The following is a 27182-nucleotide window of genomic DNA, read 5'->3' on the forward strand; positions in this document are numbered from 1 at the left end:
GCTCATTGCAACCTCCGCCTCCCGGGTTCGAGTGATACTCCTGCCTGAGTAGCTGGGATTACAGGTACATACCACCACGCCCGGCTACTTTTTTTCTATTTTTAGTAGACAGGGTTTCACCATGTTGGTCCAACTGGTTTCGAACTCCTGACCTCAGGCAATCTGCCCGCCTCAGCCTCCCAAAATGCTGGGATTACAGGCATGAGCTTTCGCGCCCAGCTGACCTTTCTTTCTTTCTTTCCTTTTTTTTTAAAGAGACTGGGTCTTTTTTTTTTTCTTTTTTTTAAAAAAGACAGGGTCTCACTATGTTGCTCAGGCTGGAGTGCAGTGGCTATCCACAGGCATGATCATAGCTTTCTGCAGCCTCGAAATCCTGGGCTCCAGTGACACTCTGGCCTCAGCCTCTCGGGCAGCTGGGATTATAGGTGTGCGTCTACGCTTCTGGCCCAGGGTCTTACTTTTGTGCCCCATTCTTTGTTTTAAAGTATAAATACATTTTTAAAAAGTCCTGTTCTGCTGACAAAGTACATTCTATTGACTTTCAAATGAGTAAGAAAGAAAATAAGGACAAAACAATGCCAAAAACACAACTCCAAATCATGTTGCTTTATTTAAAATGATGAACAAGTTTCACCCAAGTGAAAGTTAAAAATACCAACCCAGTGACAGATCCACAGGCATTTCATGGCAGACCCCATGGCTAGACAGACACAGGACAGTGTTCTGACAACTCCAGGAGGCATGAGTCCGCAGAAGACAGTCCCAGTTCTTCTGTAGCATCCAGTCACCTTGGAGACAGCTGGCCAGGGCTAGCTCTCCTTCCAGGAGGTTCACTGGGGCTTAGATGAATTTTTTTTTTTTTAAAGACAGAGTCTCGCTCTGTTGCCCAGGCTGGAGTGCAGTGGTGTGATCTCAGCTCACTGCAACCTCTGCCTCCCAGGTTCAAGTGATTCTCCTGCTTCAGCCGACCGAGTAGCTGGGACTACAGGCACATGCCACCACGCCTGGCTAATTTTTGTATTTTTAGTAGAGACGGGGTTTCCCCATGTTGGCCTGGCTGGTCTTGAACTCCTGACCTCAAGTGATCCACCCGCCATGGCCTCCCAAAGTGCTGGGATTACAGGGGCGAGCTACTGCACCTGACCAAAATTTCTAAACTAACAATGAAAGTTGAGAGCCACCGCCTGGGGGCATAAGTTCATCTAGTTTTGCTGTATAGGATGTCACACCTTGACACAAGCTAGTGGGAGGGGAGTGTGGAAGAAGCTGCCAGACTCCACTTCAAATCTACCAGCAATACCAGTACACGCATCAAAAACAACTTACTTGTGGAAATACTAAAGACAATCTAAAGAACCTACAGCTGGGGCATCCTTATACGCCTACCTCCTACACAGCATTTTTTACATTTACTGCAAAAATTTTGTTCCATCCTATTCTCTTGTTTAAAGTCCTAAATCCAAGGCTGAGTCTCTAGTAAGTTTGTAAAGCACTTGCACCAGCAACTTTTCCACAGATCCTTAGTTTTGCTACTTTACGAAGAAGCTGTTACTACCTTAAGTATACAGTGGTGTTAATTACGCTCTTTCATGTAGAGCCCGTACACCTGCATTTAAGAAGGTCTGCACTTCCTTCTACCTGCCCTCACCAGCGGCCTTGTGAACAGCTGCACATTCACTGTCCATTAAGCTTGTCAGGGATCTGGGCTTGTCACCACATCTCCAGCACCTCAAGAGCAGTGCCTGGCCCTCAAACATCTATTCAACGCTTGAATTATTAAGACACGGACAGCTACAAGGATACAGCAAAATGTGAATAATGTTCCTCTTTTCAGTGGCTCTCCCCTCAAGGATGTCACACTAAACATCCCAGTACCACTAACTGCAGAGGCACGTACATGTGTACAGCATGGATTCTTCCAGCTGATGGTGAAGCCTCATCCCCAAAGGTCCTCATACCCAGGGTCCTCCTGATGTTCTCAGTCCCCAACTCATGTCTCTCCCACCCTGGTCCTTCCATCAGAAGTTAATAGTCTAAGACCCCTTCTTCCAGGACCCAGCTCTTTGGTTTTAAGATCTGCTGTCACCTTGGAGAATCATCCCTGAAAATAATCTAACATTATCTCCTTCACTTTACTGTTGTTGGCACCCTTCAATGGAGTAACTCACGCCAGATGGGAAGAAGAGTTAACTTCTGAACAAGTGGTCTCTGGGTACCCACTCTTCCTACCCTACACTGGCCACCTGCCACCACGCCACTCCTTTCTCACACACGGTTTCCCCACCTTGCCCCTGCTGTGCTTACATAACAGAGAGCCTGGCTAGCCCACAGTGACAGTAAGCAGGGTAGGGGGTAGGGCTGCTGAATTTCTGGCCTGGCAGGAATAAACAAAGCATGTCCCAGGAGCACATAATCTGTACTATCCAGACAATGTACTATCCAGAGCTGACTTGGGCCTATCAGGTATGTTATTCCCCTCATTTCTGGAATACTGTTACCAAACAGGAATCACCTTTAGCATCTGGAGAAGGAAAACCGGGTGGCTAATCTTTATTTTCTAGATTATTTTTTTGAGAGATGGGATCTCACCATGTTGCCCAGACTGGTCTTGAACTCCTGGACTCAAGCGATCCCCCTGCCTCAGCTTCCCAAAGTGTTGGGATTACAGGTGTGAGCCACTGCACCTGGCCTGGGTGGCTAATTTTTAAAATTCAAAATTTCTGCTCTACAAGCCAGACCACTGGCAACATGTCCTACCACGCCCCCTGGTGGCAAATAGCCTTTTTGGGCTTTATTTTATTTTATTTTATTTATTTATTTTTTTTTTTTTGAGACGGAGTCTCGCTCTGTCACCCAGGCTGGAATGCAGTGGCCGGATCTCAGCTCACCGCAAGCTCCGCCTCCCGGGTTTACGCCATTCTCCTGCCTCAGCCTCCCGAGTAGCTGGGACTACAGGCGCCTGCCACCTCGCCCGGCTAAGTTTTTTGTATTTTTAGTAGAGACGGGGTTTCACTGTGTTAGCCAGGATGGTCTCGATCTCCTGACCTCGTGATCCGCCCGTCTCGGCCTCCCAAAGTGCTGGGATTACAGGCTTGAGCCACCGCGCCCGGCCACTTTATTTTAATTTTAAACTGAAGTTTAGAGGAGTGGTTGATAGAAAATTGAGAGGAAGGTAAGGAAAAAGGGCAAATATGGCAGCACAGGAGCAATACTGGGAAAAAGAAAAAAGCTTTTTGTAGATGGCAAGAAAAGTCTTTTTAAAAAGCAGGAGGAGCAACACCACTCAGATGTTACTACCAAGAGATTATACATTCAGAGTTTGACTTTATAGCCAAACACATCTTGTGCCCACCACGGAACCAAGCGAGCTGTGGGCGTGAGGGTAAGGCGGGAGAGCAGCCCCCATGGCAGGCAGGCAGCACAGTTCTACCTACCCAGCCACATACTGGGTTTGGCATTTTAGGATGCAAAAAATTGAACTAAGACAAAAATAGAGAACCAGCCTCCTAAAGCCACATGACCCAATGTCAGGAAATGACAGTCTGTTAATAACAGTGGGCAGAGACCTGTATTTTCCTGGTTACACCTGTTTCTAGTGGATATTTTGAGAGGCAACAGCACACAATTCTAACGCATCCACACGCAGCCTCCCTGCCTGTGAACACTGCAGTGAGAGCTCCTTCCCACCTGCCTGCCAATGCCTCCAACGCTCCAGCCCAGGCAGTGCTTCCAAGTGGGCACCATGGCCTTGACAACCCCTCTTATTTTTTATTTAAGTTTAGTTGAATTTAGGGACAAATTAAGGCAAGCAGGTGAATCAAGAGGGCAAGAGATGGCACCTGCTGGTCAATCCCCAAAAAGTCATCCAGTTACTTAGAAGTATCAACAGACCGCAAAGACTAGAGCTGCCATCTCCAATTTACTCCCCATGTGTAACACAAGCCACCCACTTAACGTCTGTAGGTCAAACAAATGAGGAACGCCAATCTCAGAGTACCTTGCAAAGTGAGCGCTTCTTAGGGATCCCGTGGTGGGGAAGAATGGAGCCTATTCATACTTTAAGTTCTGTGGTAAGAGCACACTGCACACCATTCCCACTCTATGCAAACAAAAAATCCCAATGTATCACCCCCCCAAAAAAATATACTACACAAAAACACCCCTGAAATTTCAGTCTCTATGATGATGGAGAAAAAGATAAGGAATCCTAAGACAGACTGAGCAGTGGGTGATGGTGCTGGGTCACTGCCACTGAATGCATTTGTGGGCTGATGGTGACATACTGGAAGGAGGGCGGACTCCAAGTCCTTCCGACACATAATTGGCTCACACACAAAGTCCACTCACCACTCTCAGTGTCTCTGTGGTACACAGCTGGCTCTGTGGAAGCTCCTTACCGACATCCGTGAGTAACAGACACAACAAGACGTTACAAGGATCACACCCCGCCAGCCTTGTGGTTGACTGGCTCGGTTTTCAATGAGACGGCACAGAACCTTCTTACCCAACATCCCATTAGCTTCAGTGTTTCACTGAGCTGGCCGAGCTGTTAAACTTCTTGATAATCTATCCTTAGGAAGCAGTAAAAACAGCATTTGACTGAAGATAGGAGCTTGGACCAGGGAAGGAATATCCAAATTCAAAGACAGAGAAGGTAGGAGTAGAAGACGTGAGAACTGAGTTGGGTGGCTGCCAAAAGCTTACGCTGAAGCCACCTCAGGGAGAGTCTCTTTATCTGCTCAGGGGTGAGCCCGGCCTCCACAAGTGTCCCTAATCCTGCCAAGGAAAGTACAACTGCCTGTAATCAGCACGTAGACAGCATGCTGGGTGCAAAGCTGGAAGGCAATGTTAAAAGCAGGACCCCCGGGACCCCACGTGGAAGTCATGGCAGGGCTTTCTACAGAGTTTTCTTACAAATTACAAAGTCACAGATCAAGTGCAGATATAAATCTATAATAATAGAAACAATTTAAAAAGGCAAAAAGAGTCTAAGTATGGCTGTGAAAGGACATCAAAGGTTGAGAAATGCACATTCTAGTTTGATTAAGTCACTTGAATTTCCCCGTTGAATTTCAGCTAACCCACAGAGAATAGAGAATACACGATAGGAGGGACTGTGGGTCCTGCACTTCCCTAATGCATTTAAGAAAGACTCGGCTGCTGGGGGAGAGAATGTAACAGGAATGTCACCTTCAGCAGTCAAGGGCTTCAGACATTCAAAATCCTGTGAACGTCAGTATTAAAACATATATATATATATATATATTTTTTAAAGACAGGGTATCACTGTATTCTCCAAGGTGGTCTTGAACTCCTGAGCTCAAGCAATCCTCCTGCCTTGGCCTCCCAAAGTGCTGGGATTACAGGCTTGAGCTACCATGCCCAGCTTCAACTTCAGTATTTTACTATCTTCCAACAATCTCTCTTAACACTTCAACCAGCACATCAAAGACCTGTAGCATTTAAAGACCGCAGACAAATGCAGAGAGTGAACAAATTTCATTATGAACCTGTTACATGCCCAGGTGCTTGCAAATAGATGTTTAAGTTTTAACTTATTTAGATCCAATCTTGTACTTGGAGATGTGATTAAGTTTTTATAAAAGCTGTGTGAGGTGGCTCATGCTTGTAATAATCCTACTGCTTTGGGGGGCTGAGGTGGGGGGATCACTTGAGGCGAGGAATTCAAGACCAACCTGGGCAACACAGAGAGACTTCGTCACTACTAAAAATAGTAATAAAAATTAGCTGGCCGGGCGCGGTGGCTCACATCTGTAATCCTAGGACTTTGGGAGGCCGAGGTGGGTGGATCACAAGGTCAGAAGTTTGAGATCAGCCTGGCCAATATGGTGAAACTCTGCCTCTACTAAAAATAAAAAAAAAAATTAGCCGGGCGTGGTGGCGCATGCCTGTAATCCCAGCTACTCAGGAGGCTGAGGCAGGAGAATTGCTTGAACCTGGGAGGTGGAGGTTGCAGTGAGCCGAGATCGCGCCACTGCACTCCAGCCCGGACGACAGAGCGAGACTCTGTCTCAAAATAAATAAATAAATAAATAAATAAATTAGCTGGGTGTGGTGGGGTGAATCTATAGTCAGCTACTTGGGAGGCTGAGGCAAGAGGATCGCTTGAGCCTGGAAGGTTGAGGCTGCAGTGAGCCATGGTCATGCCACTGCACTCCAGCATGGGCAACAGAGCGAGACCCTGTCTCAAAAAAAAAAAAAAAAAAAAAAAGAACAGAAAGATTTGATATATCAGAGTTCTCTGCTGCTGTCTGATTTGGCTGAGCACTCAAGCAGCAATGGCAAACTGGGAGAAAACGCAAGAGGCCATGCCTCAGGTTCTGCAGAAGATGCCGGGTGACTTTTCCAATGGCTCTCCCTTCACTGCTGGGACGACGACTCCACAGTCAAGGAGGCGCAGCAGCAGTCACTGCTTTCCCTCAAGACCATCAAGAGAAGAGCAATAAGGGAATGCTCTGGTATTCTCAAAGGAAAACATTTCCAAGATAGAAAATGGATTCAATTTTTATTAAATAAAGGGTTTTTTTGGCACCATTCACATTCTCTTGCCTTTCTGAGTAAAACAAGCCGCGTTTATCTGCGTCGGTAGCAGAGGGAAAGCTACTGGAGCAAACGCTAAGTGAATGGGTTCCCGTGCCGAGGGCGTCCTCATTCTCAGGCTCTGTCAGGCCTCCCCTTGTCTGCAGGACTAGACAGGCCGCCCTCCCCAGGCCCTGCCCTTGCCGCGAGCGTGTCCTTCCATACAGACAATAGCCTTGCTGGGTCACCTGGAGGAGCTGCGCTCTTTGCTGACACAGTCGTCCTGGGAGGTGGTGTCCCCGTTTCCCACCATGCTACACGTCCTCCTCTTCTTCCTGCGGTGCACTGTCCCATCGCCCTCGGATCCAGACTCGCACTGGACACAGGAGGACAGAAAACAAGGAGTCAACCTGGACGCAACCCACTTCTTCATTAAACAAACCTCTGACCTCGGGAGACAGCACAGATATTGGTCACTTTCTCCCAGATGCAAAGCACTCGTTATGGGAGCTCCACAATGCAGCCTTCATAGCCACCTCTTTGGATGTTCCTGGCTCCCTAAGAATTTCAAACTTCCCTCAGAGGCCAAGTATCCCTCCACTGTTCTCTTTTTTTTTTTTTTTTTTTGAGACGGAGTCTCGCTCTGTCGCCCAGGCTGGAGTGCAGTGGCCAGATCTCAGCTCACTGCAAGCTCCACCTCCCGGGTTTACGCCATTCTCCTGCCTCAGCCTCCTGAGTAGCTGGGACTACAGGCGCCCGCCACCTCGCCCGGCTAGTTTTTTGTATTTTAGTAGAGACGGGGTTTCACCGTGTTAGCCAGGATGGTCTCGATCTCCTGACCTCGTGATCCGCCCGCCTCGGCCTCCCAAAGTGCTGGGATTACAGGCTTGAGCCACCGCGCCCGGCCCACTGTTCTCTTAACGGTGCAGTTATTTGTCTGAATACGATACCCATTGTAAAAATCTTTTAGTCAGAATTCTGAAAGTGCATTATGAGATTTCACTCTACCAGCAGAGCCTGATGCATGAAAGGAAGTAGGTACAGCACTGAACATTCCCAGAGCCCGTTTCCCGCCTGACGAGAAAAGACTCAATCAGTAGACTGTGTGAAAAGACAGAATTTTTTTTTTTTGAGACAAAGTCTCACTCTGTCGCCCAGGCTGGAGTGCAGTGGTGTGATCTTGGTTCACTGTAGCCTTCATCTCCTGGGTTCAAGCGATTCTCCCGCCTCAGCCTCCTGAGTAGCTGGGATTATAGGTGTGTACCACCATGCCCAACTAATTTTTGTATTTTTAGTAGATATGGGATTTCATCATGTTGGCCAGGCTGGTCTTGAACTCCTGACCTCAAGTAATCTACCCACTTTGGCCTCCCAAAATGCTAGGATGACAGGCGTGAGCTACCGTGCCAGGCTGAGATAGAAATTTCACCTGTTCGAGGTGCAGGGCCCTCTCACCCAGTATTACTGTCAGCTTCAAGTTTAAGGTCACTGGATTTGCTGAATTTCTAGGCTTACAATTCACCATCCATGGGGGAAACTCTTCATATGAGCTTTGAGGTCAGAAGGATGAGTTTGAAATCTGACACTGCTACTTCATCTTAAGCCATTTACTTCACTAAATCCCCAAACACCCGATACCTCGAGGCTGTTTTAACAGTTCTTAGCTGGGCATGGTGGCTCACGCCTGTAATCCCACCACTTTGGGAGGCTGAGGCGGATATCACCTGAGGTCAGGAGTTTGAGACCGGCCTGGCCAACATAGCGAAACCCTACTAAAGTATATAGAGTTTTTTTTTTTTTTTTTTTTTTTTTTGAGACGGAGTCTTGCTCTGTCGCCCAGGCTGGAGTGCAGTGGCCGGATCTCGGCTCACTGCAAGCTCCGCCTCCCGGGTTCACGCCATTCTCCTGCCTCAGCCTCCCAAGTAGCTGGGACTACAGGCGCCCGCCACCTCGCCCGGCTAGTTTTTTGTATTTTTTAGTAGAGACGGGGTTTCACCGTGTTAGCCAGGATGGTCTTGATCTCCTGACCTCGTGATCCGCCCGTCTCGGCCTCCCAAAGTGCTGGGATTACAGGCTTGAGCCACCGCACCCAGCCCTAAAGTATATAGAGTTTATAGTCTCTACTAAAATTACAAAAAATAAAGTGGGTGTGGTGGCACGCGCCTGTAATCCCAGCTACCAGGGAGGCTGAGGCAGGAGAATCACTTGAACTTGGGAGGCAGAGATTGCAGTGAGCCGAGATCGCGCCATTGCACTCCACCCTGGGCAACAAGGGCGAAACTCAGTCTCAAAACAAACAAACAAACAAATAATTCATGCACATGTGCGAAGCTGTAAAATGGGCAAGATACACCACTCAGCAGGAATGGTGACAACTGTAACCCTTAGAACAAGGTGGAAAAACTTCTATATCCTTCTCCTGGATAGGAGGAGGAAGAGTCACACCTGGTTGTGACTGAGTGACATGAGCCTTGGAGGCTCCAGGAGCCAGCCAGCGAGCGAGCAAGGCCTCACCTCTGAGTCGGAGTCTGACGAGCTGGAGCTGGAGGAGCTGGAAGAGTCGCTGGAGCTGTCGGAGGCTATCCCTGTGGACTCCTGAAGGTCAACCGAGTCTGCCAGGACTGCCAACTCGGGGTGCTCTTGCTTCAAGATCCTGAGAAGCAAGAAGTGTTGTTCTCAGTGCACTGACAGCCATACCCACTCACAAAGACTCAGTTAGAGTTGAGGCCTGTGTCTCTCAGAAACACCTGGGAATGCCAGGTGTGTCCATTCAGAATGGGTACTGTATAATGGTGAGGACAAAACCCCAGGCTGGGAACAAGAGAAACCCAATACGGTGCCCGAGTTTTTCTGCAAGGAAAACTATGCTAACTACACACAATATACTACCACCTGCACAAATGAGCCAGCCATGCCACCAACACACGAGGCACAATTTTCCTTTAGTCTTAGTTTTATTCCCCTGGGAGAAAAAGTTTCTCTTCCTAGTTTTATTTCCTGAACCTTTCCCAGCTGATTTTTTTTTTTTTTTTTTTTTTTTTTTTGAGACGGAGTCTGGCTCTGTCGCCCAGGCTGGAGTGCAGTGGCTGGATCTCAGCTCACTGCAAGCTCCGCCTCCCAGGTTCACGCCATTCTCCTGCCTCAGCCTCCCGAGTAGCTGGGACTACAGGCGCCTGCCACCTTGCCCGGCTAGTTTTTTGTATTTTTTAGTAGAGATGGGGTTTCACCGTGTTAGCCAGGATGGTCTTGATCTCCTGACCTCGTGATCCGCCCATCTCGGCCTCCCAAAGTGCTGGGATTACAGGCTTGAGCCACCGCGCCCGGCCCTCCCAGCTGATTTTTAAAAAATCTTTCCTTTCCACAGCACGGCACATAATGATCAGAGCTGCATTGGTTAGATTCTATTTCTAAGAGCAGAAACAATTAGATTTGTAAGAAATACGAGGTGTCAAATAACAGAGATGGTCCCCCCTCACTGGGATCGTAAAACTGAAGAGCAGCAGCCCTCCCCTTCAGAAACCTTGTCTGGCATCCACTGTAACCAGTGACAAAAGGCCTGTTGTATGATAAGGCCTGCGGTGTGACCAGATCGCAGCACGCAGTGGCCTATGGGGCGGGGTAAGTGGGCCTCAGATGCCCAAGAGTCCAGGGAGAACAGAAGCCACCACCCTTACTGGCCCTCTCAGCAGGGAGGCTGAGCACAGAACAAGCCAGAATCCCTCTCTTACCCCGAGAGCTGGTCCCTCCAGGTCAGGGTTGGGACACAGTGGCACGGGGTGGCTGTGGGTGGCTTGCACTGCCGCTGCCCGTGCTGTATCTGTTCTGTGGATAAACAGAGGAGCTAAGTCTCCAGGGCAGTCACCTCACTCATAAGAACTCAAGGTATTAAGTTCAAATGGGAAAAATGCTTCTGGGTAAGAAAAATAAATAACCCAAATAAAACCCAAATAAAATTAGCTAGCGCTAGCTTTGAAAAACAAAAAACAAAACAAAATGAGAAACAATCCCAATTATGACGTTTTGACTGACTGGCTTGGATTCAACATGCAGAGTCTCACCCTGCCACCTCGAGGCTGGCAAACACCCTGAGGACTCGTCCTGACCTTGGCCCCTCTCTCCTCTACCCAGAAGATCGGCAGCCCCAGCTCTGCCCAGGCCTGTCTGCAATGCGCACACAACATCGCAGCAGTGGACTCGCCATTTTATCTCTGGGGTGGAAATTGAAACCAAGCAGAAATAACAACAAAATGACTCTCACCTATACCATTTCCTTGATAACTTTGGTCTCCCTCTTACCGTCTTGTGCCATACCACAGGGAAGTTGGTGCTGCTGGCAAAATTTTGGGTGATGGCGATAGTAGTGTCGAGATTGAGGACAACATGCCACCACCCTCCTGAAATCCAACAAATAAAAACAGTTAAACAAGGTTTGATCCTATCTAATTACTGTGTAACACACACACCAGAAATTGGGAACTCCTATCCATAAGGGAGAGCCTACAGAGACATACAGGGTAGTAAATGTTCCTTCTGATCCAGGGATTGCAAATCACTTGTTTGTGTAAATCAAGTTGTACTGGAGCACAGCCATGCCCATCTGGTGACGGATTGTCTAGGGCTGCTTTCCAGCTACAAGGGCAGAGGTAAGTAGTTGTGACAGTCTGGCTCACCTAAAATATTGACTCCCTGGCCCTTTATAGAAAAAGTTTGTTCACTCCTGTTAATCCAAAGCTGTGACCAAAAGTGCAAAAGCATAAAGTTCTTCAGCTTCTAGGAAGAGGACACCTACTTTAAATATGCTCACTTTCCTTCACTTAGCAAAGTGCAGTTGTCTGGTGTGGGATTTCCTGACTCAACCTGGACAGTGCTACAGTGCATCAAAAACCCAATTTAGGCTGGGCTTAGTGGTTCACACATATAATCGCAGCACTTTGGGAGGCTGAGGCAGGAGGCTTGCTTGCACCAAGGAGGCCAGCCTGGATAACAGTGAGACCTCCAACTCAATTTACAGAATTAAACCCTGGCTGGGGGTGGTGGCTCACACCTGTAATCCTAGCACTTTGGGAGGCTGAGGTGGGTGGATTGCCTGAGCTCAAGAGTTCAAAACCAGCCTGGGCAACATGATGAAACCCCATCTCTACTAAAATACAAAAAATTAGCTGGGCGTGGAGGCATGTGCCTGTATTCCCAGCTACTTGGGAGGCTGAGACAAGAGAATCGCTTGAACCTGTCAGGCGGAGGTTGCAGCGAGCCGAGATTGTGTCATTGCACTCCAACCTGGGTGACAGAGCGAGACTCCATCTCAAAAAAAAAAAGGAATTAAACCCCAATTTACAGAAACACAAACAAGTCGCTACCCATATACAAAGACAATAGGTGACTACTGCAGATAAAGTTGTATCTTTACATACAACTTGTTTTTTGAGACGGAGTTTTGCTCTGTCACCCAGGCTGGAGTGCAGTGGCACAATCTGAGCTCACTGCAGCCTCCGCTTCCTGGGTTCAAGTGATTCTCCTGCCTCAGCCTCCTGAGTAGCTGGGATTAACCAGGCGCCCACCACCACGCCTTGTTAATTTCTGTATTATTAGTAGAGACAGGGTTTCACCATGTTGGCCAGTCTGGTCTTAAACTCCTGACCTCAAGTGATCCACCCACTTCGGCCTCCCAAAGTGCTGATATTACAGGCGTGAGCCACCGCAACCAGCCTACATAGTTTATCAAGAGTTTTACAGCCGTGTAAAATGTGAACAAGAGCTCCCCAAGTATGTGACGCTATAGATACATTACTGTCAGAGGTAAGTACCAGTTCATTTACCAGGCAGCATCCAAAGGATTTTTTGGACTCACTCTCTAACAGTTCTGCTCCAAAATGACAAAATATTGAAATCAAAGAATGTACTTTCTTCCAGTTCATCTATACCTGGTACAAAGACAGTCTCTCCTGGTTTTTGTAAGATTTCCAGGGGTTTGAATTCAGGTGGCCAGGTTGGAAGCTGTGTTCGGGGATAAATAACATTAAACCAGGTAATGGCTTCGTCTTGCTGGTTCCCTCCTTCCTCTCGGGTCACCTTGATGAGTTCCCTGGGAGTGCTAGTAGGAAACAGGCACCAGCGCTTGTGGCCCTGAACTAAGGCATTCCAGGCACTGGTTCCCAGAGGGTCGATGTGAATCCCAGTTCCAGAGCGTGGTGGCCCCATCACAAACCACCTACAGAATGGAGATATCCAAGATGTGAAGTGTAATTTAGTTACACATATACCACACAAAACAGTAAGTTTTTAGTTTTTCTTTTTTTTGAGAGAGTCTTGCTCTATCACTCAGGCTGGAATGCAGTGGTGTGATCTTGGCTGACAGCAACCTCTGCTTCCCCAGGTTCATGCAATTCTCCTGCCTTTGCCTCCTGAGTAGCTGGGATTAGAGGCGCATGCCACCATGCCTGGCTAATTTTTGTATTTTTAGTAGAGGCAGGGTTTCACCATGTTGGTCAGGCTGGTCTCGAACTCCTGGCCTCAAGTGATCAACCACCTTGGGCTCCCAAAGTGCTGGAATAACAGGGTTGAGCCATGGCACCTGGCCAGGTTTTAATTTTGTGATATATTATATCATCTTTATTTCAGAGATTATATAAATTCTGGTACGCAGCAACACTGAGTGCATTTTTCATGGACTGATTCCTAACAAAATAAGAAAAATCAGCTGGGGCGGTAGCTCACGCCTATAATCCCAGCACTTTGGGAGGCCGAGGCAGGTGCATCACCTGAGGTCAGGAGTTCGAGACCAGGCTGACCAATATGGTGAAACCCCATCTCTACTAAAAATACAAAAATTAGCTGGGTGTGGTGGTGGGCACCTGTAACCCCAACTACTCAGGAGGCTGAGACAGAAGGATTGCTTGAACCCGGGGGGCGGAGGCTGCAGTGAGCCAAGATCGTGCCACTGCACTCCAGCCTGGGCGACAGAGGGAGACTCCATCTCAATAAAGAAAAAAAAAGAAAAAAGAAAAGAGGCCGGGCGCGGTGGCTCAAGCCTGTAATCCCAGCACTTTGGGAGGCCGAGACGGGTAGATCACGAGGTCAGGAGATTGAGACCATCCTGGCTAACACGGTGAAACCCCCTCTCTACTAAAAAATACAAAAAAACTAGCCAGGCGAGGTGGTGGGCGCCTGTAGTCCCACCTACTGGGGAGGCTGAGGCAGGAGAATGGCATAAACCCGGGAGGCGGAGCTTGCAGTGAGCTGAGATCTGGCCACTGCACTCCAGCCTGGGTGACAGAGCGAGAGTCCGTCTCAAAAAAAAAAAAAAAAAAAAAAAAGAAAAATCACTAATGTGGTTTATTGCTGGACTTCATTAAAATTTCCCTTAGAGATCAGTGGTTCAGCTGGGCGCAGTGGCTCAAGCCTGTAATCCCAGCACTTTGGGAGGCCGAGGCGGGCGGATCACGAGGTCAGGAGATCGAGACCATCCTGGCTAACATGGTGAAACCCCGTCTCTACTAAAAATACAAAAAAAAAAAAAAATTAGCCGGGTGTGGTGGCGGGCACCTGTAGTCCCAGCTACTCCAGAGGCTGAGGCAGGAGAATGGCGTCAACCCAGGAGGCGGAGCTTGCAATGAGCCGAGATCGCGCCACTGCACTCCAGCCTGGGCGATAGAGCAAGACTCCATATCAAAAAAAAAAAAAAAAAAAAAAAAAAAAAAGAGATCAGTGATTCAACTTTAGCTGCACATTCAGGTCACCTGAAGAGTTTTCAGAAATTCTGAAGAGCTTTCAGAAATTCTGATGCCCAGGCATCACCCGAATTAAACCAGTCTCCCCAGCAGGGCCCAGACAGGCCTCAGGAGCTCCCTAAGTGAGTTCAATGTACAGCCGAGGGAGTACTCACTGTTTCGAAAAAAGATTACCAACTGAACTCAGTGAGCAAATGCTGTTGTAGATAAGATTTTAACCACAGGCCGGGCGCGTAGCTCACACCTGCAATCGCACCACTTTGGGAGGCTGAGGCGGGCGGATCACCTGAAGTCAGGAGTTCGAGACCAGCCTGACCAACATGGTGAAACCCTGTATCTACTAAAAATACAAAATTAACTGGGCTTGGTGGGGCATGCCTGTAATCCCAATTACTCAGGAGGCTGAGGCAGGATAATTGCTTGAACCCGGGAGATGGAGATTGCCGGGAGCCGAGATCGCAACACTGCACTGCAGTCTGGGCAACAAGAGTGAAACTCCGTCTCAAAAAAAAAGATTTTAACCACTTAGCTGCAGAATACTTTACCTGTAAGGAGGCCTGCGCTTCTCCCCAGCATACTGGAAAAGGTCATCAGTGAAAAACTTGGGCACCTTGTAGTCTTCCAAAAGTTTCCTTCTTTTAGGGTGTTCACCATAGCTGCTGTCAAAGATGTAAAGGGGACTGTCATCTCGAGTGCTCTCCATGTACTCAATGTAGTATTTCATCTTCATCTTCACTGAGTAGCCATCGTTATCCTCACCACACTTGAACTTCTGGTTCCGATATTTCCTTTTCAGGCGCTCCAGAGTCCATTTCTCCTGCGCAGACCAGCCCTCTTGTGCATTCAACAAAACCACGGGCTTGTAAGGTCTTTCATACCGCTCCACAAACTCTTCCACAGACAGCTGTAAAGCATCTGCCCTTTCCACGTTATCCTGAGGGAATTAGAAAAGACCTGTCCAGTTAAAAAAAAAAAAAAGAAGTCCAGTGGCAGATAAAGGTGTCCCCAAGGCTAATTGGTAATGGCAAACCGAAGGAAGTTGACTCTCATCTGGCTCCTCCGGGGTGGGGGGACGGCGCGTGCGTGAGGCCACGTCGTTCCTACAGCCACCCCCTCGAGAGCCTTGACAGCCAGGTCCCCGAGAGGACCCGCCGCCCAAAGGAGTCAGGGACGACCGGCCTTCTAGTTGAGAGCGCCACAGGCATGGGACTCCCGTCGTCCGCCGGAGCAGACGAGCGGCCACAGCATGGAAGGAATCAGGCCCGCCCCGGAATCCGCGCCTCGGGGACCCCAAACTCCGCGGGGTGCGGCTGAGCCTCTACAAGGTCCCGGGTGCCGCGCTCGGGGCGACGGCAGCCCCGGGCCCAGAGAAAAGTGCGCAGCGGCTGGAGGTGCCGATGCCCGGCCTGGCCACCCCCGCCCGACCCGCTCACCGCCACGGCCGCCGGGCTCAGCGAGAAGCTCTCGTAGTAGTTGTGCCGGGTCCAATCCAGCGAGTCCTTGAGCTCCGGCCGCGCACTCCGCTTGGCCTCGCGGATGCGCTTCTTGCTCTTGTGGTTCATTCTGCGGGGTCGCCAGCTGGTTCCGCTACGACCTCGGCGCAGCCCGCTTCCTGCCACTAACGCACCCCTCCCCGGCCTGGGCGGCGGCGACGGCGGCAGCACCAAAACGCCCTTCGCTCAGTCCCGGCGCCTTTAAAATCGCCTTCCAGAAAATTCACTCCCCAGCCACCTCCCGAGTCTCGGGTTGGGCAAGCGGCCGCTGTCTTCCCCGCCCCCACGCCTCTCGCGGTCTGCCATTGGCTTCGGCGCCCCTGGGGTCCGCCCTCACACACGGCGGGCCTTCGCCATGTTGGGAAGGTCACGTCGGCTGCGTCACTGCCCCGCCCCGCCCCGCCCCTCCCGCGCGTCCGCTGTGCGCATCACTTCCGGTCGCGCCAGCCGCCGGTTGCCAGTCCTGCGAATCTGTGTCTCTTTCGCCTTGCTCCGGGGTTTCTTCGCTTGCAGCGCGGCAGGGTTATCACCAGCGCCGTGCTTTCCCTTTCTTGCAGTCAGGTGCTAGAGCCACGTGGCCGGGGGCTTCCCGCTTGCGCAGCCTGGCAGCCCGGAGCCTTCCACGGTCCCCCGCCCACCCGGGGCCCAACGATGCCCCCCTGAGCGAGCACGATTTCCGAGGACAGGGGGTCCGGGCCCAGCGCTTTCGATTCTCGGAGGAGCCGGGCCCGGGAGCCGACGGGGCCGTCCTGGAGGTCCATGTCCCGCAGGTGCGTGCAGCAGCACCCGCCGGGAGGCGCCTGAGGGCAAGAGCGGTTCTCTGCTGACTTGGCGGGGGTCCTGAGGGACGGCGGGATGCGGACGCTCAGCTGCGCAGCTTCCTGCTTTAGGTTGGCCCCCGGAGCGAAAACGTCGGATATGAGTCCCTTCGGTGCATTAAATGTCTCTCAGTAAGAATTTTGGAGACACTGCCAAGAAGTGACCCTGGTCACTATGTTGGTCAGGCTGGTCTCGAACTGTAAGCTTAAGTGATCCTCCCGCCTCGACCTCCCACAGTGCTAGGATTACAGGCGTTAGCTTCCGCGCCGGGCCGGCTTTCTCCACATCGAATCTCTCTTTCCAGGAAAGTGACATTCTTGACTGACCTCTAATGCTTCTTTTGATCTTGTTCAAGGGTTTCTTGATTCATCCTTCTCTCTCACTTTTGTGTGAGTTTTGGGACCAGGGTTTCCAGTTTTATTTGGTGCCCTAATAGTTTTTTCGGTTGGACCTCGCTTCTTTCTCTAAACTCACAGCTCCACAAAACTCTCAATGATAATTCTTTTTATTTTCTTTTTTTTGAGACACTGTCTCGCTCTGGCGCCCAGGCTGGAGCACAGTGGCGCGATCACAGCTCACTGCAACCTCCAACTCCTGGGTTCAAGTGATCCTCCCGCCTGCCTAAGTGCTGGGATTACAGGAGTGAGCCACCATGCCCTGCCTGTCTTCGGTTTTTCAAAGCACTTTCACGTTGCTGTATTTCATTTGGTTTTAACAGCAGCTTGTGAGGCATGTCCCATGCTAAAGAAACAGCTTTAGAGAAGTTAAATGGCAGGCAGAGGCGGGAGGATCGCTTGGGACCAGGAGTTTGAGACCAGCCTGGGCGATATAGTGATACTACGTCTCTACAAAAAATAGAAAAATTAGTCAGGCATGGTGGCGTGTGCCTGTAGTTCCAGCTATTCCGGAGGCTGAGGTGGGAGGATTGCTTGAGCCAGAGAGGTCAAGGCTGCTGTGAGCTACGATCAGGCCACTGCACTCAGGCATGAGCTACAGAGCAAGACCTTGTCAAAAAGAGGGAAAAAAACAAAAGATTGGAGTGGAGGCTATTTCTGATTGTCTCCAAACAGCTTCACGTTTTATTGTTTTTGACCCAGACGCTGGCTCTCTTGCCCTGGAGTGCAGTGGTGGGCTCACTGCAACCTCAACCTCGGGCTCAAGTGATCCTCCCACCTCAGCCTTTCAAGTAACAGACTACAGGCGTCGGCCACCACACCTAATCTGGCTTCAGGGATTTTTTTTTTCTTTTCTTTTTTTGGAGACGGAGTCTTGCTCTGTCTCCCAGACTGCAGTGCAATGGCACGATCTCGGCTCACTGCAACCTCCGCCTCCCGGGTTCAAGTGATTCTCCTGCCTCAGCCTCTCGAGTAGCTGGGATTACAGGCGCCCGCCACCATGCCTGGCTAATTTTTGTATTTTTAGTAGAGACGGGGTTTTGCCACGTTGGCCAAGCTGGTCTTGAACTCCTGACCTCAGGTGATCCACCCCCCTCGGCCTTCCAAAGTGCTGGGATTACAGGCGTGAGCCACCGTGCCCGGCTGGCTTCACGTTTAAATACACTTGCATTTCCTCCTAAATGTAGGGGGTGATGGTACTGCCTGTGAGAATAGAAGCCTCTTTTCTTTTTTTTTTTTTTTGGAGTTGGAGTCTTGCTCTGTCACCCAAACTGGAGTGCAGTGGCATGATCTCGGCTCACCGCAAGCTCCGCCTCCCGGGTTCACGCCATTCTCCTGCCTCAGCTTCCGGAGTAGCTGGGACTACAGGCGCCCACCACCACGCCCGGCTAATTTTTTTTGTATTTTTTAGTAGAGACGGGGTTTCACCGTGTTAGCCAGGATGGTCTCGATCTCCTGACCTCATGATCCGCCCGCCTCGGCTTCCCAAAGTGCTGGGATTACAGGCGTGACCCACCGCGCCCGGCCTGTGTTTTTTTTTTTTTTGAAACGTAGTGTCACTGTTTCCCAGGCTGGAGTGCAGTGGCGCAATCTCGGCTCATTGCAACCTCCGCCTCCGGTGTTCAAGCGATTTTCCCGCCTCAGCCTCCCGAGTCGCTGGGATTACAGGCACGTGCCACCAGGCCCGGCGAATTTTTTTGTATTTTTAGTAGAGACGGGGGGTCTGTGTTAATTTGGCTGGTCTCAAACTCCTGACCTCAGGTGATCCGCCTGCCTCAGCCTCCCAAAGTGCTGGGATCACAGGCGTGAGCCACCGCATCCGGCCCCTGACTAAAACTATCTTATTTGCTTGCTCGTTGCCTGTCTCTCTACAGTATGGTATGTGCTCAGGGAGAGCTACATCCCCAGTCTAAGAATGGTCCCTGATACTCTGACACTAGAAGCACTTGTTGAATGAAGAATGCTATCAAGAGTTTCTATCACATTGCATTGCAGTTTTATATTCCCAAAGGTCATGGATTGGTGAACAGGGTTGCCATTTTTGTAATGGATGCCAATGCCTGACAGAAATTGCTGTATAAATGATTCCAACTTCCAGCAGCTAAATTATTTATGGCACACAAAAACATTCTTTTCAGGTCCTGCATCTCCAGTATGGAATGTATGTTTGGCCCTGTGCTGTGGTCCTGGCCCAGTACCTTTGGTTTCACAGAAGATCTCTGCCAGGCAAGGCCATCTTAGAGGTACAGATGCCCCTGAAGTTTCCAGAGTTCTGGGTTATGTTCAGATGTGTTAAGTTTACATGTGTATATTGCTTGTTATTAGCTTTTGTTAAGTATTTTTAAATTGGGTAATTTAACTAGTTTGTAAGGTCTGTGAGCTAAGAATGTTTTGTTTTTGTCTTAAGGTACAGAGATAATCCTGGAACTTTTTTCATTTAAAAAGTGGTTTTTTTGGCTGGGCACGGTGGCTCACGCCTGTAATCCCAGCATTTTGGGAGGCCGAGGCGGGGGCATCATTTGAGGTCAGGAGTTTGAGACCAGCCCGGCCAACATGGTGAAACCCTTTCTCTACTAAAAATACAAAAATTAGCCAGGCACAGTGGTGCATGCCTGTAATCCCAGCTACTTGGGAGGCTGAAACAGGAGAATTGCTTGAACCCTGGAGGCAGAGGTTGCAGTGAGCAAAGATCGCACCATTGCCCTTCAGCCTGGGCAACAGAGCAAGACTCCATCTCAAAAAAAAAAAAAAAGAAGTGGTTTTTTAAAAAAGACACTGGGTGTGATGGCTCACACCTGTAATCCTGGTACTTTGGAAGGTTGAGGTGGGAAGATCTCTTGAGCCCAGGATTTTGATACCACCCTGGTCAACATAGTGAAACCCTGTCTCTAAGAAAAAAGAAAGAAGTGTTAGAGACTATAGGTGGACCACAAAACCTAAAATATTTACTCTCTAGCCCTTTAGTTTGCTGACCGCTATTCTAGATGAAGCCCCTGAATCCCTTCCACGGCTGTGGCAGTCTTTAAGGCCATTGTTTTAGGTGTCCCAGCAGTGTCATGCAGGTTTTTTACATTCAGGTTGCTGTAACAAAATACCATAAACTGGGTAGCTTATAAATAACAGAAATTTATGTCTCTGGCCGGGCACCGTGGCTCATGCCTGTAATCCCAGCAATTTGGGAGGCCAATGTGGGCAGATCAGCTGAGGTCAGGAGTTCAAGACCAGCCTGGCCGACATGGTGAAACCCCATTTTTACTATAAATAGAAAAAATTAGCCAGGCCTGGTGGCACATGCCTGTAGTCCCAGCTACTCAGGAAGCTGAGGTAGGAGAACCGCTTGAACCCGGGAGGTGGAAGTTGGAGTGAGCTGAGATCATGCCGCTGCACTCCAGCCTGGGCGACAGAGCAAGACTGCATCTCAAAAATCTAAAAATAAAGACATTTGTGTCTCAGTTCTGGAGGCAGTGAAGTCCCAGGATCAAAGTCCTTACAGGTTCAGTGTCTGGTGAGGGCCAGAATTCTAGTTCAGTACCCTCTGTGTTCTTAAGTGCCTTAAGAAGCAAGGCAACTCTCCAGGGCCTTTTATAGGGGCACTAATCATGAGAACTCTGCCTTTATGTAATTGCCCCCCAAGGCTCACATCAGATGGGTAATTAGGATTTGAACATAGGAATTTTGGGTGAACACAAACGTTCAGACCGTAGTATAGCCCTTTCTGTTTTTGGAAATGTTGAGATTAGTGTAAAAAATGTATCCCATTCTCTTTCTAACCTATCTGGCCTCAGACTGGTGAAGGCTTGGAAAAACCAATTTTACCACATTTGCAGAAATAGACTTTCACACCATACTTAAGACCAAAGGCTAAATAGACAAACCAGAAGCTTAACATCCCACTCTTAACTTTTACTACACCAAGTAAATGAAATTAGGGGTAGGATTTGGCACACACCTCTGGCCCTAGTTGTAATTGCTAGGCACTCAGAATTAATCTCTATGTCCTTCCTTGAACTGGAAAATGGGAAGCTTCTGTTTATGCTAATACTTATGAAGGCATTCTCTGGTATTATTTCTTAGTGTCTACAAAGCGTCTTGCCACTTTCAAGGCCCAACTGGAAAATCTTTACTAGAAAGCCATGTTACAGATCTGTTAGGTTTTAGCTACAGAAGAGCAATCAACTATAGAACATGCTAACAGAAGTGAAAACTAGGCCGAGTGCTGTGGCTTATGCCTGTAATCCCAGCACTTTGGGAGACTGAGGCTGGCAGATCACTTGAGGTCAGGCGTTCAAGACCAGCCTGGCCAACATGGTGAAACCCTGTCTCTACTAAAAAATATAAAATACTAGCTGGGTGGCTGGCCATGGTGGCTCACGCCTGTAATCCCAGCTCTTTGGGAGGCCAAGACAGGTGGATCACCTGAGGTTTGGAGTTCGAGACCAGCCTGACCAACATGGAGAAACCCCATCTCTACTAAAGAAATGTAAAATTAGCTGGGCTTGGTGCACGCCTGTAATCCCAGCTACTTGGGAGGCTGAGGCAGGAGAATTGCTCAAACACAGGAGGCGGAGATTGCAGCGAGCCAAGATTGAACTCCAGCCTGGGCAACAAGAATGAAACACTTGTCTCAAAAAAAAAAAAAAAAAAAAAAAAAAAATTAGCTGGGCTTGGTAGACAGCTACTCAGCAGGCTGAGGCAGGAGAATCACTGGAACCCGGAAAGTAGAGGTTGCGGTGAGCTGAAATTGCACCACTGCACTCCAGCCTGGGGAACAGAGCAAGACTCAAAAACAAAAAACAAAACAAACAAAAACAAAACAAACAAAAACAGAGCAAGACTCAAAAACGAAAAACAAAAAAAACCAAAAATTGGAAATCATGGCAGAGGAATCAAGTGCCCCAAAACTACTGTGTGCGTAACAATTAACTGCCAGTTATGATACATGGCCCTTTAATGTTAAAATTGAAGGGTTCAGCTTTTACCCTTTAGCACAGTCGATTCATAAGGAATGCACTTTTGCCATGTTTATAGTAATGTTCAGTTATGGTACACATTTTACAGAAAGAAACCCAGAAAGATTGACTATGCTTACTTAAAAATGAAAGAATGAAAAAGTACTAAGATTCCCAATTTTTTGCAGTTCCAAGTATAATTGTTAAATGCCATCTTTTCTAACTTACTAGATTGGAGCTGGAGTGAGCCTTCCAGGAATTTTGGCTGCCAAATGTGGTGCAGAAGTAATACTGTCAGACAGCTCAGAACTGCCTCACTGTCTGGAAGTCTGTCGGCAAAGCTGCCAAATGAATAACCTGCCACAGCTGCAGGTGGTAGGACTAACATGGGGTCATGTATCTTGGGATCTTCTGGCTCTACCACCACAAGATATTATCCTTGCATCTGATGTGTTCTTTGAACCAGAAGGTAAACTTTTTTGGCTCAATAGTACATTTGGCCAGTGATGCTGTATGAAAGTCTATTCATAAATCCTTTCTTCTCAGATTTTGAAGACATTTTAACTACAATATATTTTTTGATGCACAAGAACCCCAAGGTCCAATTGTGGTCTACTTATCAAGTTAGAAGGCAAGTATGGAAAACCCTAGCTTACTTTTTGTATGTAACTTAAGCCTTACTCTACTCTACCCATGCAATGTATAATTTAATAAAATATATCTGAAGCAAAACAGAAAAGGCATGACTTTAAAAAAACCATTTATTTTTTTTTTTTAAGTGCTGACTGGTCACTTGAAGCTTTACTCTACAAATGGGATATGAAATGTGTCCATATTCCTCTGGAATCTTTTGATGCAGACAAAGAAGATATAGCAGAATCTGCCCTTCCAGGAAGACATACAGTTGAAATGCTGGTCATTTCCTTTGCAAAGGACAGTCTCTGAATTACACCTACAACCTGTTCTGGGACAATATCAGTACTGATGAGCAACCTGGCACACAAACTATGAGCAGACCACTTCAGCTTGAGAATGCAGTGGGTCTGAAGATGGTCAAGTCTGTTTGCATCAGATTTTGATGTCACCTAGACAACACTTTAACTCATATGAAACAAAAATTAAAATACATATTACAAGTACTTGGATTGTTCCTTTGTCATTAAATAGGATATAAATTAGGTTGAGAAGGAGGTATCACAACCTCAAGAAAAGTGCCACATTAAAGCATTGCTTTTAGGTGTTCAACTGGCATTTCCACTTTAACTTAGGAAATGATAGGCACTAAACAGTCCACTTCCATACTATGCAGTCAGCAACAATCACAAAATTGCATAGTTCCTTCAAATAAATGGGGGAAGAAAAGACCAGGACATATTCTGAGAAAAGCTAACACCAAGAAAATGTTTTAATTAAACTACAGAAACAATGGTTATAATACAGAATATTCATCAGCAAAAAGATACACCATGTTATAAGTACTTACAAAGTTACAACCATTTGCTTCCTTAACATTTTCCATGTTAAGTTCATACATGTAGATATGATCAGATTTACCATTTTTAGGGGTAAGAGGGAAAAAAGGTGTATTTATCATCAGCTAGATGTGCTCACTGTATGCTCCGTTATTTATATGCAAGGCCCGGGTGACTGGAAGTGCAGTTGTCAGGCATTTTAATAAACTGGACAGCCATTTGTTTCTGCACGACAAGGCATCTTTACACAGGAGCAATCGGGAGAAAACAGGAAACAGCCAAGCACTCTGCACTGCAACACGCCACCTTAACAGCTAACCAGCATTACTCAACTGCTACACAACTGCGCCTAGTGCACAAAAATACATAAGAGAAGAGATTAGAATTCTGTTTGATAAACAATCCTTTCAAAAAATCAAGTCTTTTCACCTGAAAAGTCTTTATACAAATTTGGGTTCAGATTACCATTTAGATCTGAAGGTAAATAACATATACAAATTTACACCAACTTTTGTAGGTTTTTAATTTTAAGGAATGAAGGCAATGCTGAGTCAATCTCTCGACAGCTTTAGGCTGTGTGTAATGGCTGCACACGTTTTCCTTAAAAGTCAGGAGGCCACAAATTAGGTTACCAATCTGTTTAATTTCAAACAAAAAAAGTCAGCACTATGTAACAAAATGAAATTTTACCTCAAATATCCAAATCCAATAATGAAATCTGAAGTCGTTCACCTCACTAAATTACAAGAAATTTGAATAACAGCAACAAAATGGCACATAAAATGAAGTTTGCCAACTGAGGCAAAGCTTAAACAAGTAAAAAGTTAGACAAATGTTACAAAATAACCTTTTCAATAGCCAGTTGCTTGTTCCAAGGACTCTTCTTCGATGGACTGAGTATGTGGTCCTTTTTCCCCAAGTCCTCCGTTTACACTGCTTGCCGATACATCTAGGTTTGAAAACAAAGAAGTTCAGCTCACCTTCCATTAAAGTGCACATGGTTTCAGTTTCAGGCATGTACTTACTAAGGCTCTGGTGAAACCAGTAGGGTACAGAAATGTTCCACCCAGCCATGTTTTTTAAAGGCCCAATTAGGAAAATTTCACAAAGGCTACCATCAGCATGTACAAGTTTGAATTTACATATTCCTGGCCAAATAACCAAGGTGAAGAAAGGTAAGGGGAAGAAAAAAAAAAAAAAAAGAAAAAAAAAAAAAGAAAAAAAAAAAAGGGCTGTATCCAAACAAAAACAACTCGAAATCAGAGAATTGGTCTATATTTCATTAAGATAAATTGTTTCAAATGAAACATTGGTAATTGAGAATACTACTTTAATATCTGAGCTACTTAGGGCCCTTTCCTTTTTAAAAAATAGGACCAAACAATTTAAGAGTTAAAGACACACTATCCTTTCCCCACCCAGTGCAATACCTGTAACTTTCTTTTGGGGTTCCAAATGTTCACTGCTTGTTATTGCAATTCGTTTGCCACATCCATTAGAATATGAAGTCCCAGTCAGTACAACAATAGTTGAACTGATTGTTTCTCTAAGAGGATAGTGCATCTTTAACATTTAAAGACAAACCTGCTCCAATACACGCCCACAGAAACTGGTCCCTGGAGGATCAGCCAAATCAGTTAAAATCTGCAATACTGGCCAATATTCTTTTATCAAACAGGAGACCGCAGCTTTAAAGGGGGAAAATGCAGACGTTGGATAAAAACAGCAAGAAATAGTCATTTTCATTAATAGGTCTCAAACAGTTTATGAAACAGCCATTATTATCTAAGCTTCATACACATCCTTTCTGCAGACCCCTCTCTTCAGTATTACTCCCAAAGGTGAGTAACCTCCGAGCAGCACTCCTAACGATAGGAGTCATTCTTACATTAACACGGCTCAAAAAGACCTACCCCAAATCCCATTTATGAATTAGGGTTATGTGTCTCGGATTCCCAGACATTACCATTTTCTTAAGAGGACACCGCTCCTTCCTCTTCAGGACTCTTAGGAGGACTCTTCGATCGCGACCTGGATTTGGATTCTCTCTTGGACACCGGCGGAGGACTCCTGGACCGAGATCGGGACCTGGACCGCGAGCGAGATCTGGAGACCGAGGAGGACTTGGACTTGGACCTTCGCGCGGATCTGGACTTGGAGGTCGACCGAGAGCGAGAGCGAGTGCGGGACCGAGACTTCGAGCGGCTGTAGCGAGATCGGCTGCGGGACCTGGAACGGCTCCGACTCCGGGATCGGCTGCGGCGACGCCGCCTAGGGCTGCAGGCGGGACGAGCAAGCACAGCGGGGTTAATTCCAGGCAGCGGGGCCGGCCCCGCCCGCGCGCTCCCGCCCAGGCCGCCATTATCTCGCCGCCAGACGCCATTTCCCCAGTCGCGAGGCGGGGTCCTCCGCCCCGCGCCGCCCACACCCCGGCCACTCCCGGGTCGCAGACGGCGGAAGCTCGCGGGGCGGCCGCAGGGTCCGAGACGCGGCGTGCAGCCCCCGCCCCGTCCGGGCCCGCACCACGTGCTTCGCCGCGGACCTTTGTGAGGCCGCCCGGGTCTCCCGCGCGCCCCGCCCCGCCTCCCGCGGTCCCCTCAGCCCCGTTTACCTGCGGCTCCGGCGTCCGTAGCCACCGCCCCCATACCTGCGGGGTGGCGGTCCCCGGCGGCTGTGGTGTGAGTCCGGGGGGCGGCCGTAGCGCGCCATTTGCACCCGCAGCTCGCGGCCGTCCAGCACGGCTCCGTCCATGGCATCCATAGCGTCCTCGGCGTCCCGCTTGTCGTGGAAGCGGACGAAGGCGAAGCCGCGGGACTCCTTGGTGTAGCGGTCCCGCGGGATGTACACGTCGCCAACGCGCCCGTACTTCTCGAAGACGCGCCTCAGCGTGTCGGGCGAGGTGCGGTAGGTCAGGTTGTCCACCTTGAGGGAGGTCATACCCTCCACATCGGGAGGGGGGCGACCGTAGCTCATGGCTCTGACTGGCGGCCCGGAGCCCCACGAACTGGCGCCGACTTCCTCAGCTCTGGGCGGTGCGACGCCGCGCCTCTTAGGCAGTTGCTTTCCGCGTGGGGACGCTGGGAAAGGCCTTGCAGGAAAACAGGGCTGACAAGCTCCGCCAGCCAGCGCACCTGAGCAACAACTGAGCGGGTGGCCGGCCCCAGCGCCCGTTTATATCGCTCCTCACAAAATGGCGCCCGCGCCACCCGGAAATGAAATCCTCTGATTGGCCTGCCGTGCCCCCCCCGTAACGTCCATGACGCGCGCCCCGCCCCTACCCGAAGCGCCTGCGCACAGCCCGGCGGGCGGGCCAAAAAGCGCGGAGTCACGGCTGGAGGGAGGGGGAGGGGAATTAGCGGGCAGTTGGAAAGCCCGCGAAACGCTTTTTCCGCCTGGGAGGCCGAACGACCCGCTCGGGCAGGAGGAAGAGGAGGTGCTCCCCATCTGGGCTCCACCTTCTTTTCATGCCAATACTCAAAGTTCACGCCCCTTTTTTGCTCAGCCGTCAGCCCCGTCTGTGAGAAGGGTGCTTCTGCCCTCATATGCCTCTCCCTGTGACCCCGGCCCCTTCAGACTCCGCTACGTCGTCTCTCGGCCCCGTCCAACAGCTCCTGACTACTCTTCGCCGGGGTCTGCTTCCCAATTCCCTTTCGCCAGAGCCCGCGAGCTCAGTCGGCTCTGCGTCCTGGCGGTGGGGAGTCCTCGCGGAGCGCCTGCGCGTGCCAGGCCATCCGGGACTACGTTTCCCAGCGGGCCGAGCGGACGGCGCCGATGCTGCGGTCAGGTG

General features: G+C 48.9%; 4 protein-coding genes across 13 annotated transcripts in view; 2 read left to right on the forward strand and 2 right to left on the reverse strand.

Annotated features, from left to right (window-relative positions):
• Nucleotides 1-585: 585 nt before the first annotated feature.
• LOC105469213 (jumonji domain containing 6, arginine demethylase and lysine hydroxylase) lies at nucleotides 586-15998 on the reverse strand. 3 transcript variants are annotated; one of them, XM_011719984.2, is made up of 7 exons: nucleotides 15701-15994; nucleotides 14813-15201; nucleotides 12462-12748; nucleotides 10799-10934; nucleotides 9055-9193; nucleotides 6789-6916; nucleotides 586-4776 (listed from the first exon to the last, which is right to left on the reverse strand). In XM_011719984.2, the coding sequence occupies exons 1-7, from the start codon at nucleotides 15827-15829 to the stop codon at nucleotides 4740-4742; spliced, it is 1245 nt and encodes a 414-aa protein (XP_011718286.1). In that variant the 5' UTR covers nucleotides 15830-15994; the 3' UTR covers nucleotides 586-4739. The 3 variants fall into 3 exon arrangements, 2 of the variants coding, with proteins under 2 accessions (XP_011718286.1, XP_070939731.1); XR_979855.2 differs by lacking the exon at nucleotides 586-4776 and adding an exon at nucleotides 10269-10362 and having other exon boundaries at nucleotides 15701-15998; XM_071083630.1 differs by lacking the exons at nucleotides 586-4776; nucleotides 6789-6916 and adding an exon at nucleotides 10269-10357 and having other exon boundaries at nucleotides 9063-9193; nucleotides 15701-15997.
• Nucleotides 15999-19128: 3130 nt separating this feature from the next.
• On the forward strand, nucleotides 19129-23063 carry LOC105469216 (methyltransferase 23, arginine). The gene is made up of 4 exons (XM_011719997.3): nucleotides 19129-19200; nucleotides 22155-22392; nucleotides 22470-22554; nucleotides 22703-23063. The coding sequence occupies exons 1-4, from the start codon at nucleotides 19129-19131 to the stop codon at nucleotides 22866-22868; spliced, it is 561 nt and encodes a 186-aa protein (XP_011718299.2). The 3' UTR covers nucleotides 22869-23063.
• Nucleotides 23064-23303: 240 nt separating this feature from the next.
• On the reverse strand, nucleotides 23304-26611 carry LOC105469215 (serine and arginine rich splicing factor 2). Of its 6 annotated transcripts, none has more exons than XR_979858.3 (4): nucleotides 26007-26611; nucleotides 25362-25672; nucleotides 24980-25083; nucleotides 23304-24344 (listed from the first exon to the last, which is right to left on the reverse strand). XR_979858.3 is itself a non-coding variant. In XM_011719993.3 (3 exons), the coding sequence occupies exons 1-2, from the start codon at nucleotides 26366-26368 to the stop codon at nucleotides 25369-25371; spliced, it is 666 nt and encodes a 221-aa protein (XP_011718295.1). In that variant the 5' UTR covers nucleotides 26369-26602; the 3' UTR covers nucleotides 23304-24344; nucleotides 25362-25368. The 6 variants fall into 6 exon arrangements, 2 of the variants coding, with proteins under 2 accessions (XP_011718295.1, XP_011718294.1); XR_979859.3 differs by having other exon boundaries at nucleotides 23304-23744; nucleotides 24243-24344; nucleotides 24980-25672; nucleotides 26007-26610; XR_979860.3 differs by lacking the exon at nucleotides 24980-25083 and having other exon boundaries at nucleotides 23304-23744; nucleotides 24243-24344; nucleotides 26007-26602.
• LOC105469214 (major facilitator superfamily domain containing 11) overlaps nucleotides 26156-27182 on the forward strand; it is a 39496-nt gene continuing 38469 nt past the window's right edge. Inside the window, exon 1 of one of the 3 annotated variants that reach the window (XM_071083629.1) lies at nucleotides 26156-26294. The gene's annotated coding sequence lies outside the window, so the exon portion shown is untranslated. Of the gene's footprint in view, nucleotides 26300-26853; nucleotides 27180-27182 lie in introns of those variants that run through there. The other 2 variants (XM_071083628.1, XM_011719989.3) reach the window with 2 other exon arrangements.

The sequence above is a fragment of the Macaca nemestrina genome, chromosome 17 (assembly GCF_043159975.1).
Source record: "Macaca nemestrina isolate mMacNem1 chromosome 17, mMacNem.hap1, whole genome shotgun sequence".
Taxonomy (NCBI): Eukaryota; Metazoa; Chordata; class Mammalia; order Primates; family Cercopithecidae; genus Macaca; species Macaca nemestrina.

Excerpts from the sequence above, each read along its gene's own strand:
- LOC105469213 (XM_011719984.2), bottom strand. The coding sequence starts at position 15,829 with ATGAACCACAAGAGCAAGAAGCGCATCCGCGAGGCCAAGCGGAGTGCG. Across the intron at positions 12,749-14,812 it reads AAGCGCAGGCCTCCTTACAG|GTGGTTTGTGATGGGGCCAC; the intron begins GTAAAGTATTCT and ends TCCATTCTGTAG. Across the intron at positions 10,935-12,461 it reads AGAGACTGTCTTTGTACCAG|GAGGGTGGTGGCATGTTGTC; the intron begins GTATAGATGAAC and ends GTTGGATTTCAG.
- LOC105469216 (XM_011719997.3), top strand. The coding sequence starts at position 19,129 with ATGGAATGTATGTTTGGCCCTGTGCTGTGGTCCTGGCCCAGTACCTTT. Across the intron at positions 22,393-22,469 it reads TGTGTTCTTTGAACCAGAAG|ATTTTGAAGACATTTTAACT; the intron begins GTAAACTTTTTT and ends CTTTCTTCTCAG. Across the intron at positions 22,555-22,702 it reads TCTACTTATCAAGTTAGAAG|TGCTGACTGGTCACTTGAAG; the intron begins GCAAGTATGGAA and ends TTTTTTTTTAAG.
- LOC105469215 (XM_011719992.3), bottom strand. The coding sequence starts at position 26,368 with ATGAGCTACGGTCGCCCCCCTCCCGATGTGGAGGGTATGACCTCCCTC. Across the intron at positions 25,673-26,006 it reads TACGGACGCCGGAGCCGCAG|CCCTAGGCGGCGTCGCCGCA; the intron begins GTAAACGGGGCT and ends TCCCGCCTGCAG.